This window comes from Camelus dromedarius, chromosome 7, assembly GCF_036321535.1.
Source record: "Camelus dromedarius isolate mCamDro1 chromosome 7, mCamDro1.pat, whole genome shotgun sequence".
Taxonomy (NCBI): domain Eukaryota; kingdom Metazoa; phylum Chordata; class Mammalia; order Artiodactyla; family Camelidae; genus Camelus; species Camelus dromedarius.
In genome coordinates, this window is record NC_087442.1 from 12,922,233 (window position 1) to 12,940,969 (window position 18,737).

General features: G+C 44.9%; 1 protein-coding gene across 9 annotated transcripts in view; it reads left to right on the forward strand.

Moving 5' to 3' along the window:
• The window catches only part of HIPK2 (homeodomain interacting protein kinase 2), a 181,422-nt gene that overhangs the window by 38,503 nt on the left and 124,182 nt on the right, over window positions 1-18,737 (forward strand). For all 9 annotated transcript variants that reach the window (XR_010381577.1, XM_064487309.1, XM_064487308.1 and 6 more), the window contains exon 2: window positions 16,859-17,939. Coding sequence is in view for 8 of the 9 variants with exons in the window: in XM_064487309.1 (XP_064343379.1) it covers window positions 16,859-17,939 (1,081 nt within the window). In the remaining variant the exon portion in view is untranslated. The remainder of the gene's footprint in view (window positions 1-16,858; window positions 17,940-18,737) is intronic.

The following is an 18,737-nucleotide window of genomic DNA, read 5'->3' on the forward strand; positions in this document are numbered from 1 at the left end:
CTCCCTCTTACCCCAGCAGCATTCAGGAGGTAATGGTTGCGCCTGCCCTATGCAGTCAGCTGTCTTTTCTCATATCACCCGCGTCGTCCTTTTGGTCTCTTGAAAAGCAGTAGTACTGTTTTTATTTTATTTTATTATCTTTTTTATTTGTACTGTTTTTCATGATGCCTGCAGCCTCCGTACCTGGGGCGGTGCTTGGACCTAGCAGGCACTCAGCTGATGCTTCTGGATGCCCACCATGGCCTCTAGAAACCTCGGCTGGGGAGATTTGGAAATCTGACTTCGTAAATTCATCAGGGATTATGAGGTTCAGAAGGACTGATTCCCACTAACCAGTCGTACAGAAGACTGATTAATCCGAATCTTTTGAAGAGAGGGAGAATCCTAGGCATGTATGTACAAGGACAGAAGGTCCTTTCTGGAATCCCAGTTAGAGATGAGCGATTGCTCACTGAGCACAGAATTTGAGCAAAAGGCATTACGTGTTTCTAAGGTATCTATAAATTATGAAAACATTCTCTGTCCTAGGCATATTTCTTGGGTTTCTAAAGAACCTGTATCAGGCATCTAGATTCAGATGTCTCCTTTCCCCCCTTAGCAATGAAAAATCTCTGACTCATTTATAGACGTCACTGGGGTGAGTATCACTTACCATTGTGACATCAGCCCTCTTTATTTTGATGTGTGCAGCATGTTACAGTTCTCAAATTTATAGATACTCTGGTTAATTACGTTTTAGGTTCATCATTTTTGAGCCACAAATAAGATGGCATCTTAAACCCTGGTCTGTAAGTTTTGAGGATTTCTTCTTTTAGGATCTGCAGATCCCTATTTATAAAATAGTACAATGCAACACCCCTATGAGGGGAATGACAGATGCTGTGTCTCAATTCTAGGCATCTCAATCCAAAATCCCATATAAGTAAGGAGTCCAGAATAGTGTTTGTTCAGCCACTAATGAATCAGTGGTGCCCTGGGTGTGTGAGCAATGCTATTTTTAAACCCATTGCTGACTTCAGTGATAAAGAGGGTACAGACTGTGCCTTGCCAGGCTTGTGAGCTTACCATGAGTAATATCCATGGTTATTATGATGTCAGAACTTGAATATTCTTTACCAAGAACATAACCATTGCATCACGCAACTGTGGGCAGGACGTGAAATGTCCATTTTTCCCAGGGAGCACAGCAGCACGGGGCACACGCTGGTTCTCTCACGAGGGCGGGCAAGCCTCAGTTCTGCAGTGCCAAACTCCTGTTTGGGTTTGGAGAGCAGCTTCCCATTTTAGTCACCAGCAAGTCATTTGCCTCGAAGCTTCCAAACCAAATGAGAGGTGTTTGTGACGGGTGATCCTGTACCTTTCACTTGTCCAGGAAAGTTATTGGGTGGGGATTAGTGTGTGCACACCTGAAGTCGCTAAGAGCCATGAGGATCAGCGCTGTGCCATCATGCGACACTTTGCTCTTGGGAAGCATTTCTACAAAGCACAGAAGTGATGTTAAAATACGGAAGATAGGAGCTGAACTATTTAGAATTTTTTAAGTTGTCTCTAAAACTTTGTGCTTTGGTTTTGATGGGTGAAGATGCTGAGCATCACAGTGTAATTACATTCAACCTCATTAATTCAGACTCATTAGGGATGGCAGCGTTAAGGAACATGACAGTGCTGGTTAGGATGAGCTAAGTGTACTGTAGCAGCAAACACCTGCCCACATCTCAAGGACTTAAAATAACAAAAGTCTGTTCCACCATCCGGCTGCCTGTCCACTTTGTGTCAGCTGGGGTCTCTGCTCCTTGTCATCCTCTTTCATTCCTACTCCCATCCCTAGATCATCGGATCATCACTGGTTACCTTGGCAAGGGAGAGAGGGATCAAACAGGCAGATGGCACCCTGGCTGTAAAAAGCTTCTGCCCAGAAATGACACTTCTCACTCACTTTTTGTTGGCCAGGTTTCATCATATGGCCAAGACTAATTCTGAGTTACTTGGCTTTGGCTACCCGAGTTATAACAGGAATTTTGAAAGTGAAGGGCTCAGGACAATTTATTGGGGTATGGAAGAAAACATAAGAATATGTAGATTTTGTCTCATCCTTTAAAATTTTCTATTTTGTGTTTTTAATAAACGTAGTAGTAAAGAAGAACATATATAATTTATTTTTTAAAAAAAGATCAAATGTATTAGGAGTGTTCAGTTTTTTCCTGATGAAGTGCTTACTCAGAAATGCTTAGGTCATAGTTTATACAATAGGTACAAATGTACAGCGAGTATGTTCTCCGTAGAAACTGGGCACCATTTGTGACTGGGAGTAGTGCTTTTGATTAAAATGTTACATGGAAAAGAAATGCATACTTTTTAAGGTAAAGTAGGTAAAATACAGAGTCTGTATCTGACTCTCAAGTTTCCCTGGTACCCTCTTCAGAATGATTGGGAGCAGCTTTCTTCCTGACCAAACCTGCCCTTTCCTTGAGGAACAGCGTCTGAGATAAGTAACAAGTAAGCTCTTGTCCCTTTCATTGTCTTTCTGATTCTTTGGTCCAGTCGTTCAGAAGTAGCATCCGGAGGCCCTTGTCCGGCCAGGAGTGATGCTCAGCGAACTCGTGGTACCGTGAGAACTCGTTTCATCACAGGCCGCTGGCCTGTTGGCCTCGCCACGTGTGGGTGGGCCGGGGGGCCTCCCTCTGCTCCCTATCCCCGGACACTCACGTAGAGCTTACTCTGGGCCAGGCATTGCTCTAAGCGCATGAGAGACACTAGCCCACCTACTTCACAGCCGGGCTGTGTGCGATACTGTCCCCAATCCATAGATGAGGGACTTGAGGCGCAGAGAGGCTGCGTCACGTGCTTGGACTTTGCGGAGCCCGCATCCAACACAGTTGCTGGAAACTCAGAAACAAGCTGAAACGAGCTCTTGGAACACAAACCACTGTTAAGAGGGAGACTGCCTATGTCACGAGCTGCCATCATACGTGCCCCCGAGCAGGACACATGAGACCTCCCTGCCGTCTTCGCTGTGCTCCAGGGGGAGGGAGCAAGACCCGGTATAATTGCAGTGGGCACCTCCCCTCAGGCCGCGTGCCGGTGGCCAGCGCTGTGAGCTTGCCGGGTCACAGCAACACCAGGACTGGTTCGATGACAGTGACTCACAGCATAAAAATGTCCTTGCAGCAGACCAAAGAACCCGCTTTCATTTACACAGCTTAGAACGGGCTGCTGGCTGCCCTGCCAAGGGAGCCCTGTACCAGCTGACTTTTACATCCACAATATCTACGCACAAATACCTACTTAAATATTGTAAATAACACCGCGGAGCATTTTTGTGCTTTACAGCTTACAAGACACATCACAGTGCTACTTTATCATTCTGAGTGTGCTCGCAGTACAGTTTTGCTTGCATTCTGTTTTCTCACTTTCCCCCCGTCTTTATTTCTCCTTTCCCTTCTCCGTGGCCTTACTCCCTCCCAGCGTCCCTGCTTGCTTCCCCCCTTCCTCCGGCTTTTCTCCCTTTGTGTCTTCCCACTCCTCTTTCTTCCCTTTACACCGTCGAGTTGAGGTGGCACTTCCTCTCCCTTCCCCAAAGCGATCGCTAATTGACTTTTGTCAGATGTCAGTTAAAGGCAACTGAGAGTAATGAAAAATTCTCCAGGAAGCCAAGGGGCTGTAGTGTAGAGTTACCGTCATAAATAGCAGTCACCATTTAAATCAAGTAAGAAGGATGTATTACTGTGCTTTTAAGGGGAGGAAGGGAGAAATTTTTGTCTCTGGAGAGAAGCCAGGGGAAGGAGTTCCATGCATTTGGCCTCATGGGCATCACTGGGTCTGTATGACATCTTCACAAAAAGTTTTCTTGGCAGGTAGCCTGTGAGAGAAATGTTGGAAGAAATACATAAACATGAGGACAAGAGGCAGCGACAGGTGTTGCACTGAGAGTGGGATGCAGATGGTGGCCTTTTGTCCCGGTTTCTCTGGACAACAGCAAGAAGCTAAGTTTAGAAAGGGCAGGTCTGAGGAAGTACTGTCCCGGGTCTCCTTAACCATTACTCTGGCTAGTGAGGACAGACTGAGCTTTTCTTTGCCTTCTGGAGAAATTGGGTTGTTTTGAAGTCACGTGTGGATCACAAAGAACGAATGTATTTGCATGAGAGAGGAGGTGTTCAGCATCCCCCTGGGACTTGGACCAGAGATGGGGGAGTAAAGCTGAGGATGCTCCTACTGTCTTCCAACCAAGAGGTGGCAGAGCCAGGCTGAAAGGGCAGTCTGCCATTTGGCCACGTGACTCTGCAGTGGTTATAAATACTTGATCATAGCTGGAGTATAGACATGTTTTTTCCATGAAATCCATCCTGAATTATATTGCAGAGTGAATTAGTTTCCTAGGACTGCTGTCACAAAGTGCTACAAACCAGGTGACTTAGAACAACAGAGACTTATTCTCTCACAGTTCTGGAGCCTTCGGGTCTGAAACCAAAGTGTCAGCAGGGCTGTGCTCCTGCTGAGACTCCAAGTAGATGCCTTCCTGGCCTCCTCCTGGCTCTGGTGGCCCCCAGCAGTCCTCAGCATCGCTTGGCTTGCCGCTGCACCACTCCAGGCTCTGCCCTGTCCTTACGTGGAGTTTTGTGTGTCTGTGTCTTCTTTCCTTTTCTTGTAATGACACCAGTCATATTGGATTAGAACTCACCTTAACAGCCTCATCTTGACTTGATTACACCTGCAAAGATCTTATTTCCAAATAAGGTCACATTTGGGTGGAGGGGAATAGCTCAGTAGTAGAGTGCATGTCTAGTATGTACGAGGTCCTGGGTTCAATCCCCAGTACCTCCATTAAAAAGAAAGAAAACCAAATAAGGTCACATTCACAGGTACTGGGGGTTAGTACTCCAGCATATCCTTGGAGGGGACACATAGTAACAGAATTTGCCCAGAGTAATACAGTAACCTAGAGTATTCAAATTTTCATAATTTGTTGGTGTAAAAGAGTTGGCAGTGGTCTAGTAATATTCACCAAAATTGAAAAGAGTAAAGTAGGATTTTAGTTCTGATTCTGAGGATGCCAAACATTTCTGAAGGAGAAGCTGAGTTCAAAAGACAAATTAGTTGTGGGCTGGGCATGGGATGGGTGAGGTTTAAGTAAAACACATAATTTGGTAAGAGGCGTTTAAGGATAACCACTTCCTTTTTTGCCTAAAAGAGAGAAGAAAAGCCCACCTGATTTTTTAGTCTTGATTTGGACTTTGTAAGACATTTCTGAAGGATAGACAGATTCCATCTGAGGGTTATCCTAGCATCGCTAGACGCGTGCCTCAGCCCTCAGTAGCTGCCCCTGCTCACTGCTTCCTTGAGGTGCTGGGTTGTGATTTGGAAACCACATTGAATGGAGGGGTAGGGAGTGTGGGAATATTCGGGGACAAGGCTTTTGTAAGGCTTTGTTTTGACTCAAACACCTGAAAATTAATACCATTGAAACTTTAACCACCTCACTTAGAACATTTCAGGGACAGGGTGAGCAGCCTTCTAGATCTTTGCAAAAATACGTATTTAAATGACATTCTGGATTGCTTGAAACCAGAAGTATAGCCAATTTTGTTTTTATGGTTTGTGGCTGTTTGTCCCTTTCGTCCCACCAAGTGTTTAAAAGGTTATCTCCTTGAGATCCTGAGTTGGAAAGGATAAGCAAAGTTGAAAAATGTAAGCCTGTACCAGTTTGGGACTAAAAGGTCAACGTGGGGAGAGGAAGAGAAGTAGAGTGTGTCTGGGAAAAGCCCGACCCAAGGCTCATTGTTAACGCCCAGGTGGCCCTGAAGAAAGAAAGGTCCTAATTCTTAGCCAGCGCCTGCCCGACCCACAACTGACTTGTCTCTGGAGCGTCCTCACGTTCTCCTTCTGAAATGTTTGGCGCACGCAGAATCAGAACGAGAAACGTAGCGCACTTTCTCGTTTTGTTGTTACTAATATGTCACTTCTAATTCTCTCTTACACCCAAAGGACGACAGTTACTCCTTGATGTACGTTACAGACACATTCCTGCATGACCTTCTCCAGAAGCACTGCATCAGTAACATAGACTTATGCAGAATTTTATTGAAAATAATCACTTTGCTTGTGCTTGTTTCCATATATAATATTTAACTAATTGAAATCCCTGCCTGGGTCCTTTGAGGCAAAATATAGGGAAACCACAACATGAAACATCTTATCTCCAAGGAGGGGAAAACAGAGAGTGCGTTGAGAAAGTCATGACTCTGTATCCTGCAAAAGTTACACTTCGGTAAAATGCTTTTGGTTTCCTGAAGCTTACCATTAAGGGTTGACTTATCCCCCCACCCCTGCCTGCCCCCACTCCACCTGCAAAAACTCATATATTTAATTCCTAACCCTAGGACCTCAGACTGTGACCTTATTTGAGGTCATGTCTTTACAGAAGTGGTCACATTACAGATTGTTAGGGTGGACCCTAATCCAAAATGATTGGTGTCCTTATAAAAGGGGGAAATGTGGACAGAGACACCTGCACAGAGGGAAGACAGCCACCCACCACCCTCAGGGAGGCCTAGAACCGATCCTCTCCTCACAGGCCTCACAAGGAACCAACCCTGCCTCCACCTTGATTTTGGACTTCCAGCCTCCAGAACTGCAAGACAATACATTTCTGTTGTTCGAGTCCCCCAGTCTGTGTACGGCCACCCTAGCAGACAAATTCACCTATGTTGAGAAGTTGTTTTTGCTTTTTTTTAAAAAATAAATTAGGCTCTTAATTAATGCAATTAGTGCTTAAAAAAAGAGTTTTTGAGCTGTCTTTTTTTTTTTTTTTAACATGCTTGCTTTCCTTTCATTGATTCTACCAGTTTCCAGGAGAGACTGAAAAACATGTGTCTTATCAGCATCACCTTTTTCTTCCCCAGAGCTATTTTGGATTGGTAATCTGCAGATTGCTTGTGAACACTTGGTAACGTAGACTCTAGATAACCAATTTCTAGGCTCCATGTACTTACCCACTGCAGCAAAAGCCTGGTTCATCCACAGCGGTTTATGGTCCAAGGCAATGCGGCAGAGTCCCGGGAAGTGAATTTGAGAGAGGCTTAAAACTGTTACAGATTTTTATTTATTTTCATGGAGGTGCTGGGAATTGAACCTAGGACCTTCTGCATGCCAGGCACACACTGTACCACTGAGCCTTACCCTCCCCCTGAAGCTGTCACAGGAGAAATTCGCAATTTTCAGAACGAGAAAGTGACTCTGAACAAGGGGAGGGGCTGATTTGGATGGATAATGAGCCAGTAGGTAGACAGATGTGTGGGGAATTTGTAAATGGTAGTAAAAGGATGTTTTCTCCGTTGATAAAATAAAGCTTATGGTAGAATTTGCCAATTCAAGGAAGATGATGTAAACGATTTTGGAAGTCCTTAAGAGAATTGTATGTCTTGGGAAGGTAGGGGGCATAATAACATGGTGCGTTCGGTTCTCTTCCCAAAGGAGCGCCCCTTCTTTCCCTCCTCCTGACCCTGTGGGACAAGAAGGCTGGTGCCTTTTGCCAGCCAGGCCAGCAGCACTTGCTCTGTTTTCGTTTTCCTTCATCAGTCCCTTAATCGCTTTTTTTTTCCCCCATCATTTTATCCTTGACTTCTCCCTGTGACCCATACTGTCTTCCCCATCCTGTTTGACAATGTCTGTGCCCCCAGGGATTACCTGACTTGCCATCTGCTCTGCTTTCTACATCAGTTCTCCTGGGGAACAACCTTACCTACGTGGCTCCGTGTTCATCTGGGTGTGGATGCCAGCCCGCAGGTCGGCATCTCCTGCCACGACCTCTCACCCGTTCTCCTGGCCAGCTTTTTCTCTTGGTTGATGTAGAACATTTCCTCTGTGTTGTTCCTAATGCCTACAGTGAAATCCAAGACAGCTCTTCCAGCTGGACTCAGCCCTTGTCGTTGGCAAATCGTCCCTTTATCAGTCTCTTTGGGATGCCACTCTTCGATTTTGTAGTCTTTTTCCCTTCTATGTTTTTGTCACTCTGTCCTACTGATCTCTGTTTGACAATATTTTGGGCTCCACCCCTTTACCTTTGGCCTCATGTGTGGACTGGTTCAGGGTCACCTTGCCCTCTTCCCCCTCCAATTCATCCTGTGCAAGCTTAGCCCATACGATTGCTCTCCATTCTCTTTTCAAAATAGTTTATCTTCATTTGGGGTCAACTCAGCAAATGGGAACTAAATGCTGAATGTCAGTGACCAGCGGCTCCTGACACTGTTAAGTTTGGTAAATGAAGCACTTCCTTGCCTCAGTTTCAGTATGAATAGTTGAACACTGACTATTTCAACTTGGATCCCCTGTCAGTGCTTGTAACTCAACTTGTTGCAAACCCATTCCATTACCCCCTCTCCAAGATAAACAGCACTTTAAAACTACCTCCCGTCTTTGGTATCACCAGCGTCCATGGAACCCCACTCCTTTCAGGCCCCAGATGTACTTGATTCCTCTCTCTCTCCTTTGTCCTCAAGTCCCATCTGTCAGTGTGTCTTGCCTTTTCTTCTCTGCAAAGCCTTATGTTTCTGCTACTTCCTTCTGTTTTCTCAGGCAGTTCCTTAGTCCAGATCCTCATTAACCTCATCCCTGGACTGCCGTGGCAGCCCAGATCACCACAGTCAAGACCAGAGCTCTGTCCACTCTGCCACTGAGCATCAGATAAGTGAAGTTTACCTCTTTCAGGGGGTAAATTTGTTTCATTTGAACAGTTCCTAGTGGTTATATTTCTCAAATGTCGTCATAACCAGAGGACAGAGAAGTGCGGGCTGGCCTGGGATCACTGACGAGGGTGTCCTCTGTCTTACCGGGTGGTGCGCGGTTGGTGTGCCCCATACTTTAGATCTGTCTCCTCTCACATGCCAGCTTTCATTTGTCCTCGGCTGTTATGGTCCCTGTCTCCTTATTTGGTGCTGTAAGTTCAAGAACCTAAAGCATGAAGAATGGTTAACAGCATGAATTTGGGAGTCAGGCAGACCTCAGTTCAAATCCCAGTGCTGCTGGTGGAAGCAAAGTGAACTTGGACAACTGCGTCATCTCCCTCCACTCCAGTTACCCATCTGTAAAACAGAGGAGGTCACCTGCCCTTACAGCTGGGGGGTATGAGCACCTGGAGTCTGACACGGAGAACAAACCAGTAAAGACAGTCCCTCTGCAACTTGTTAATCATGTGTTAGGTGACAGTCAGTAAAGTGAGTGGCTCACACCAGCTTTTTCAGTATTTAAAAATTACTTATAGAAGATTGAAGCTATCAGAAGGTGACAATTCTGGACAAGTAGGCTGTTGGTTCGCACAGTGTAGACTGACAGTTATGCAGGGGGTAGCACCTGTTCATGTATGACTACTATTAAATGCTCCTACGTTGTCTCCAAGCAAAGGCTCAGCTTCCTGAGGGTAGAGACCAGAGTACCAGCTGCACACCCCCAACACCCCGATTTGCTTACACTCAGTTAGAAGGAGCTGGAACACTGTCCTTCTGCCCTTCAAAAGGTACAACATCTTTCTAATTGCAGCTCTGTAAACCTTGTCTAACCACAGCCCATAGTGACTCCTGCCTCTGAACGCCAATCGCATTTACTTTGGCGAGTTGCTTATGTCGTGCTGAACTTGGCAACTGCATGAGATTTTCAGCTCCTTTAGCGCAGTGCTGACATCTTAGACGTCTTTGTGCATCTTTTTGTCCCCAGCTGCAGTTCTTTAATATAGAGGACCCCCTAATGGACTCAGTAGCAGTTCGTCATTATTGATAAAGAATTCTGTAGAGCTTGTGGTTGATCCTGAACTGTGCTTTGGTATAGTATATACTATGTTTTTAACATTACACACCTAGTGGATCAATAGACTTTGATGGAAATATAAGTCCCACAGACAGTATACACTATTTTAGAAATATATCCTTTAGGAATGGGCTAACTTGAAATTATCTTTGCACTACTTGATAATATAATCTTGATAAGCAGGATGAGTGTCATTGAATTTTATGAACATTGTTTCATATGTCAATGAAGAAATTTTTTCTATTATTTTCAACTCCCTAAGACATCAAATTGTGGTATTATACAGGGTAATCAAGAATTATACAGATTAACACTTTTCTAGGTGTTTAAAAATGTCCATTTAGATGCATATTTCCAACATTCATGTATTTTTGACATTTTTGACATATCCTGATTTTATTGTATCATATGTTCATAATGTGATCTGTAAGAGATACATACCTAGCATTCAGCTAGGTATAGGAATTAATCCTTCCTTTGGGCTCTGGATTACCGCCCCCGCCCCCCCCCCCCCAAATCTGTAGCTTCTAACAAAACTTACTATTTGGTAGAAGTGTGTGTCAAAAGGACTTTAGGAAGTGGGGAAGTTGGCACTTCTTAAACTAAGGTGTTCATGATTCTGTTCTCTTTAATAATGTGACTAGATTCTGAGTGGTAATCTATTTCACATCTGCAACACCAAAATTAAACGTTATATACTGATAGAAAGTGCCCCTGTTTAACTTATAATTTCTTCTCTTGAGCTTTGATAGAATTCAGTGAAATTGAATTCAGTTTAGTTTTTTTAAATCATGATTGACCCTCACTCATCCCTGTAGTTTCACCAGAGTCTGATCTTCCAGTAGATAATTTTGGGGTGGTGAAATGGAAAGGAAATGTACTCAGATGTGAAGCAACTTTTCAGTTCATCTAATTGTGAAATATAAAATCATGAAGAAACTAAGCAAATAAGTGGAAAAAAATGAAATAAATGAGCCAGTCCTTTAACAAATGACCTTTTAAAAATTCTCATGAGTTAACAGTTCTGGAAGATCATGAAGATCTTTAACTATTCTTTTTTTTAAGTGGAAAAAATTATTCTTAACCCTAGAAAAATTAATTTCTCATTAAACTGTTAAGATAAAGAGGCGCATAGAATTATCCAGGTTCAAACTTTTGGGGTCAGTATTTGGCTTTTCCACTTAAAGGGATCTAAACCCATCCCTTGACATCCTAGTTTTCAAACTAGGACCCTTGTAAGAATGAAAGTGAGGGTGCTCTTATTAATTGAATTGGCATCACAAGGGTAATTCTGGATTGTCCCAGACAAATTCAGACATGTGTTTACCCTGTGCATCAAATGTCCAGCCCAGAGCCTGATATGTACTAGGTGCTCAAGGTTTTAAAGTCTGGAGAATCCTGCGAATCCTGATAATAGGGTTTGAAGTCAAGTGTGATAGCATTTTACGGATGTAAATGGCATCTATAATAAAGAGTAGAAGGCAAATGGTTTAAAACTAGTATTCTGAAATGCAGGCTCACGTGCGTGTTTTTTTTTTTAATGCAAAATGAACATCTGAGTAAAGTGGCCAAAGGAGGGCCCCGGACTTTTATTGCCTTCAGCATGCAGGCTGTCAGAAATGCACCCCAAGTAGCCGGGAACCTGGTTTTGTTTGTGGCATGAAGGGGCAGTGTTTTGTCTTTACAATAATAAGAAATGACTTCTTAGAAATTATGGACTTTACTTCTGCTAATTATGAGATGTACCTTAATGCCCACTTTATAGGAGCTGTTTTTCACTTGCCATATAAAAAGACTGTATTATATACAGTTGTGTGATATTAGTTGACTTAAATTTTAATAAATTTGTTTTTAAATGCTTTTTACTGGTCACATCCATGTAACGCTAAAAAGCACGTAAGGCCCTGAAGTGTATCTAATATTCAGTGTTTATGATTTTGACCTGCTCATGAGACAGAGTGGCGTGATAATGGGGACGTGCCTTTTAGAAACTGCAGTTCTAAACTGTGACTTGCTGTGCTTTCATATAAATGACAATGTGGCCGTCATGTTGCAGTTCTCTTGGGAGGCCACCCAGGCTCTCGTGGACCGGCCTGGGTCTGGTGGCCCCTCTAGGGAGCAGGTGTGATTATTGCAGTGGTTTCCAGGGCCCCTCACTCCCCCTGGGCTCAAAACCCACCCTCACACCCATATAGTCATAGCCTCCCAGTCTTCCAAGGAAGGCAAAAACTTCACTTTCTCTTCTAGGAGCCAAATAGGAAGGGCAGAGATGACTTTAAAAGCAATTCCTGTGTTGTAGGATCAAACCAGAAATGTTCACTGTGCCCTTGCCTTTTCTGAAAAGAACACTGACAGATAAGGAGGGCAGCAGGCCCTGGCGAGTACAAAGGTCAGCACAGAAAGGAACGAGAGGAAACAGCTCTTCCCAGAGTGGAAAACTTAAAGGCCCTCCCCTTCCTCGTCCCCAGCCTTGGGGACCTGAATAAATAGAATGCAAAAGTGTGGGCTGGACTCATTGCAAGCTCCACTCATCAGGAGGATTTGTTCCAGAAAAATACTCTCAAGGAGAAATGTTTGAAAATAAGTGGTCATTCCTGCAGGATTATGACTAAGCTATGCAGCTACCAGCAGCAGTTTATCCCCTTATAAGATAATTTAGAGATTTAAAAATAAATAATAGTAGTAGTAGTAATTATTATTATTATTTAAGACTTTCTTTTGCTACATCTTCTTTGAGCAGTTTGCTTAACAGAGCAAAATGGCCTGTGCTGCAGAATAAAGGTAATAAGACTGTGTTGGCAAACTTCCAGTTCTAAAATAAAGAAGTTCTGGGGTGTAATGCACAGCACGGTGACTGCAGTTAACAGTGCTGTACTGTATACTCGCAAGTTGCTAAGAGAGTAAATCTTAAATGTTCTCACCACACAGAAAAGAAAAGGTAATTATTAAGGTGATGGAGGTAGTAACTGACCTCATTATGGTCATCATTTTGCAATATATATGCATATCAGATCATCACGTTGTACACCTTAAATTTAGACGATGTTATACGAGGGAGGGGAAGTGAGGCTGTATTGGGAGTTGTGTCTGCTTCTTAGAAAAGTGGCTGCTGACCTTATAAAGGAGCAGCAGTGACCACACCAGACCAGGCCAGAGTCTGGGCAGCCGGCGGGGTGCAGGTTGTTTCTAGCCATGCAAATCTCCTCTCTGATCCTGGGAATCTGTCACCAGAGGTAGCCAGCGACAATTTCCACAATTTTATGACCCTTGGCTGTCATCCCAATAGCAAATAAGTCATAAACCATCCTTTTCCCCTCTGTAAAATTCCACTTCTACACCCTGGCCTTTCCACTGAGATTTTTTGAAACAGTCAAAATAGAGAAGAGACCTGCATCTCCTTCATGTAACATCACCATATTTCTTCTGCCACCTCTGACCCCTGGCCGCCGCCCCCCACCCTCCGCCCGGTCCTGCCACGAAGTTCTTGAGGGTGGTGGAGTAAGGGGCAAGTTGGATCCCCCCAAATAAGGGAAATGCTTATTTTGCTTTGCCTGCTCAGTGGATAAGTTACTAAAAGCCAAGAGATTGCATAAAATATCTAGACAGTATGGTTATTTAATACTGATAAATATGGAAAAGCCATTCTCTATGTTATTACAGAATTAAGGGGAGATTGACCTCAGCAGAAAGTACAGTAGGAAGAAACAGGTGAAGTGTGAATTCTAAATAAGCAAGCCAAAATTGTCCTGTTAGGCAGAAGACTACCTACAGAAGTCAGTCATATTACACAGGTAGATACTGGAATTCAGGAACCAGACAAGAAAGGAAGCTTTTGTCAGATCTAGGGATCACGGTCAAAGGGAGTTCAGGGCAGGCATTGGGTGTTAGACAGGCTGAGGTTGCCCCTGGGAAGTCAGAGCACAGCCAGGATGAATTAGGACAAATGTGACTGCTGACCCCAGGACAAGAGCTGCCTGGACTCTGCCTTGGTTTGGGTACAAAAGTATTGGCAAGTTTTTCTTTATGCTCCAGAGTAAGGCCAGGTTCCATAGATGCTTATGACTGGTAATTGCTCTGTAGCTGGAGAACTAAGGTCTCTTGGAGTCCTGGCCAGTTAAAAGGCTTTATTCCATCAGCTGAGTGCCTACCATATATAATAAATTCAGCCTAATGTTAGAGGGGAAATAAGAAGTATGAAGTATAAACTGTTGCTTGTGCCCTCAGAATATAGCCTGGTTATGGAAACATGACTTAAATGTGTAAAAAGTTATATAGTACAAAAGATAAGTAATTCAATTCAAGACGAGATTTTGTAAGACAGAAATGCAGTTTGTGGCCAAATGGGCAGTATGTGCGGTAAGCGCCTTAGGAATGGAGAGTTGGGAATATCACTGTGGGCTGGCATGGCCTGGGAAGAGGAAGCATTGAATTCTTACCTTTGGATAAGCTGAGAGAAATGGTGAAGGCATGCCAAATGGGGGAATGGTGTAAGAGCATGGAGGTAAGAAATATAGAGACATTCTAGAAACAATGAATAGAACAGCTTAATTAAAACTGAGGATTCAGGAAGGTTAATAGTTGGAAGTGAAGCCAACAAAGCAGTTGAAATCAAAATGTGAAGGCGTTAAGATTACTCAAATTTATCTTCTAGATGCTAAGGAATCATTGAAAGTTTTTGGACGGAGGAGTGACATGCTTAAAAATGTTCTAGGAAGATAATCTGGTGACTAAAGATGGGCAAACTAGAGGAGGAACGAGTGCGCAGGTCGACCAGATGTCTATGTTTGTTTTAGTCTATGAGAGAGTGATAAATTCTTTAGTTATGGAAGTGGCAGCAAGAACAGAAACAAAGAGATGGATTCAAAGGACATTTTGAAGGAAGAAGAAATTTTGAAGGAAGGAAGAAACTCCACATCATCTTGTGCATAGAGGCAAAAAAGAATCACCAAAGGTAAATCCACAGTTTTGGATCCAGGTGACTAGAATAGAGTATTTTATGAATAGACGTGGGGACATTATCATGGAGTGTGAGATGGCTAGATTTTTAGGGAAAGATAAGGAGTTAGTCTCTGGAAGATGATCTTTGATGTTGTAGCAGGAGGCAGCAATCATTACTGGAAGGTGCGAGGGAGAACTTGGCCTGTGATGAACATGTGGGGGTTGCCTGCATAGATATGACAACGTGACAGCTTAAATCCAGAGAGAACAGAGTCCAAATGTTGGAAATGCCAACATTTTAAAGGAGGAAGAGGAACCAGCCGAGCACACAGTGTGTAATCAGGCAGGATGGGGAGGTTACAGATTCACACAGCACAGATAAAAGCATCAAGGGGGAAGTCGTGGTCAGCAGATCAGAGGTTGCCAAGAAGTCAAAGAGAATAGGGGCTGGACAAGGGCCATTGGGTTAGGCAATTAGGAAGTCATTTACCTTTAAGAGCACAGTGTGTGTGTGCGTCGGAGAGATGGATTAAAGAGCAAGCCTTGAAGAAAAGGGACCATAAACCATTGATTACAGGTGAGAAGAAGGAAAAGGATTGAAAGGGAGGATACACTGTTACTCTTGCCTGCCACGTTGGGAGTCTCCTTGTGCACCTGTGTATATGTGAAGGCAGAAGAGATTGTCACTGATTCTTTAGGCAACACTTTGTTAAGTACCTACTGAGGACTTGGATCCAGTTAACAGCGAGAACTTGAAAGCCGTAAGAGAGTGGACAGTGGAGGGCGTGTAGAATTCAAGAGTGGGAGAGGGTGAATTGTGAAAATAGGGGGAGCTTTTAATGTCGGAATGGAGAGAGACCTCTTCCTCGGAGACTGGAAAGATGGAAAGGAGCACGGACGGCGGGTGTAAATTCAGGAGTGTTTTGAAATGAAGAGAATAAAGGTGGACAGCAAGGCTGCTGGCCTTGGGCTTCTGGACAAAGTGGAAGGTGGGTTGTTGCTGAGGGAGAGGGTGGACTAGGGTGACTGATGGGTGAGAAGGTGAAAAGGAAAATGATAAAGAACCACCCTGGGTCGTGCTAGGGGGTCAGAGAGACAGACTGTAGGATGGCTACACACCGAGGTGCTTGGTAGAAACCCCACTTTCCTTGTGCTTTTACAGGAGATGTTTCTCAGCTGCAGCTTAGAAGATGGGCAGTGTTTGTTTCTGCTTTTCCCTTTAAGGCCTTATCCTTCCTCATCGCCTTATTACTTTTCCCTCATACGTTGTGAGTTTTTGTTTCCAGTATCACCATAATTATACATTGTGCAGCTATTCCGAAGTTACAGTCTTACTGATTTCTGACGTTATCTAAATTGTGAATGAGATTTTGATATGAAATAACAGTACTTTCTAGATAAATTGACTGATAGATGAACGTAGAAGGAAAAGTGAGTGACTAGAACCCATGAGTTGTGCTACCCACTCCCCCCTCAAAAAAGCTGATAAAATGTTTCAGACTATCTGAATCCAAACATCAGGACATGAGATTGACTGCTAGTCGATTCAACCCTGCAGAATTATTTAAGGTGACTAAGATGCCAGGGGGTAATTATGGTTCATCTGAAAGCTAGCATATCCCGAGTGGCTCTGTGATTCGACCTGCATGGGAGGATGTTTCCTCGAATGAGTAAACCTGACAGCTTTAGGGTCTGTGACAAGGAGTAGCTGACCATGTGGGACAACTAGGTGTGTAACAGTTAGCTGGGCCACCTAATACAGGATTGCAACCCAGTGAGAATTGAGGAAGAATTTGTGTCTATCGCAAACAATATTTTTTTAAAAAGTAGGTAATGAACCAGGTCCTGGTATTCGAATTCTGTCTCTGAGTCTGCACTGTATCCCCACTTCAAGTCTCCTACCCTCCTTATGGTGGCAGGTGCACCCCTGGAACTCCTGGGGCCCCCAAACCGAGTGCCCAGACCGTGCTTCTGGGTGGAATAGATTCACTTTTCTGGCCTCGTTCTGCAGTGGGAGGAAAACACTCTCTAGGGCCCACACTGCCGGTCACAACTCAAGTGACTTTGCTGTTTGCTCGTGCAACGGCGACTAAAATGTTCATTCTCCCCACCCTTGTTCTCGCAGGTATGGCCTCACATGTGCAAGTTTTCTCCCCTCACACCCTTCAATCAAGTGCCTTCTGTAGCGTGAAGAAACTGAAAGTAGAGCCGAGTTCCAACTGGGACATGACTGGGTACGGCTCCCACAGCAAAGTGTACGGCCAGAGCAAGAACGTGCCGCCTCCTCAGCCAGCCACAACCGTCAGCACCTCCCTGCCGATCCCAAACCCCAGCCTACCTTACGAGCAGACCATCATCTTCCCAGGAAGCACCGGGCACATAGTCGTCACATCAGCAAGTAGCACTTCTGTCACCGGGCAGGTCCTCGGCGGACCGCACAACCTAATGCGTCGAAGCACTGTGAGCCTCCTTGACACCTACCAGAAATGCGGACTCAAGCGGAAGAGTGAGGAGATCGAGAACACGAGCAGCGTGCAAATCATCGAGGAGCACCCACCCATGATTCAGAACAATGCGAGCGGGGCCACTGTCGCCACTGCCACCACATCGACTGCCACCTCCAAAAACAGCGGCTCCAACAGTGAGGGCGACTACCAGCTGGTCCAGCATGAGGTGCTGTGCTCCATGACCAACACGTACGAAGTGCTCGAGTTCTTGGGCCGAGGGACATTCGGGCAAGTGGTCAAGTGCTGGAAACGGGGCACCAATGAAATCGTGGCCATCAAGATCCTGAAGAACCACCCGTCCTACGCCCGGCAAGGTCAGATCGAGGTGAGCATCCTAGCCCGCCTGAGCACGGAGAGCGCTGACGACTACAACTTCGTCCGCGCCTACGAGTGCTTCCAGCACAAGAACCACACGTGCTTGGTCTTTGAGATGTTAGAGCAGAACCTCTATGACTTTCTGAAGCAGAATAAGTTTAGCCCCTTGCCCCTCAAATACATTCGCCCAGTCCTCCAGCAGGTTGCCACAGCCCTGATGAAACTAAAAAGCCTAGGACTTATCCACGCTGACCTCAAGCCAGAAAACATCATGCTGGTAGATCCATCCAGACAGCCGTACAGAGTGAAGGTCATTGACTTTGGTTCAGCCAGTCACGTGTCCAAGGCTGTGTGTTCCACCTACTTGCAGTCGAGATATTACAGGTAAGGCCGTCTACACTGGGACAGGAGAAGCGGAGTGCCCAGCGGCATTCACAGAGCGTGTGCAGTGTTGGTCGCTGCTGGCGAGATCAGATTGCTGCTCTCAAGTGATCATAATTGAGTTGGGAAATTAGGACTTGTGCACATTGAAATGATGAGTAGAAACCATGTAGGAATGAAGCCAAGTAAGATTCTAGGTATAGATGTTCAGAGTTGGGAGGGATTCCTTGTGGCTGGGCAAAGAGCAAAGGCATGGGAGGGGTGTCTACACGTCCCACAGGTGTGGATGTGGGAGAGAGAGGGACATGCATTATGAAGTCACTTGTACAAGAATGCACAGGGCTCACAGAGAATCTGGAGCAGGGAGGGTGGAGAAGTTGAAAGGAGAAGTTGGGACCAGGATGGTGAGGTCTTAGATACCAGACTCAGGGGTGCAGCTGTATCAGTGAACCCAGAGCAAGCTCCAAAGCATGTGAACAACAGAGGGTAACGGGACGAAAGTGATGCTCTGAGATGTTTATGTCCCTGTGGAAAAGGGTGGGAGAAGGGAGTGTCTGTACCCTGAGGACCCGTCAGCTGTCTCCTGTGGTGGGAGAACTCCAGATTTGGGGTCAGGAAGGTGAAGGATGGTAGTACCCTTGGTGGGAAAGTGCGAAGCCCTCATTCCTCACTCATCCAACAAGGGTTTACTTCACTTCTGACATGAGCCAGCCACGGCACTGGGCCCAGGACAGCAGAGGCAAGGACCTCGCCATCCTGCAGTCTGTAGCGTCTGGCTCCCACCCCTGGCTCCACGTTAAA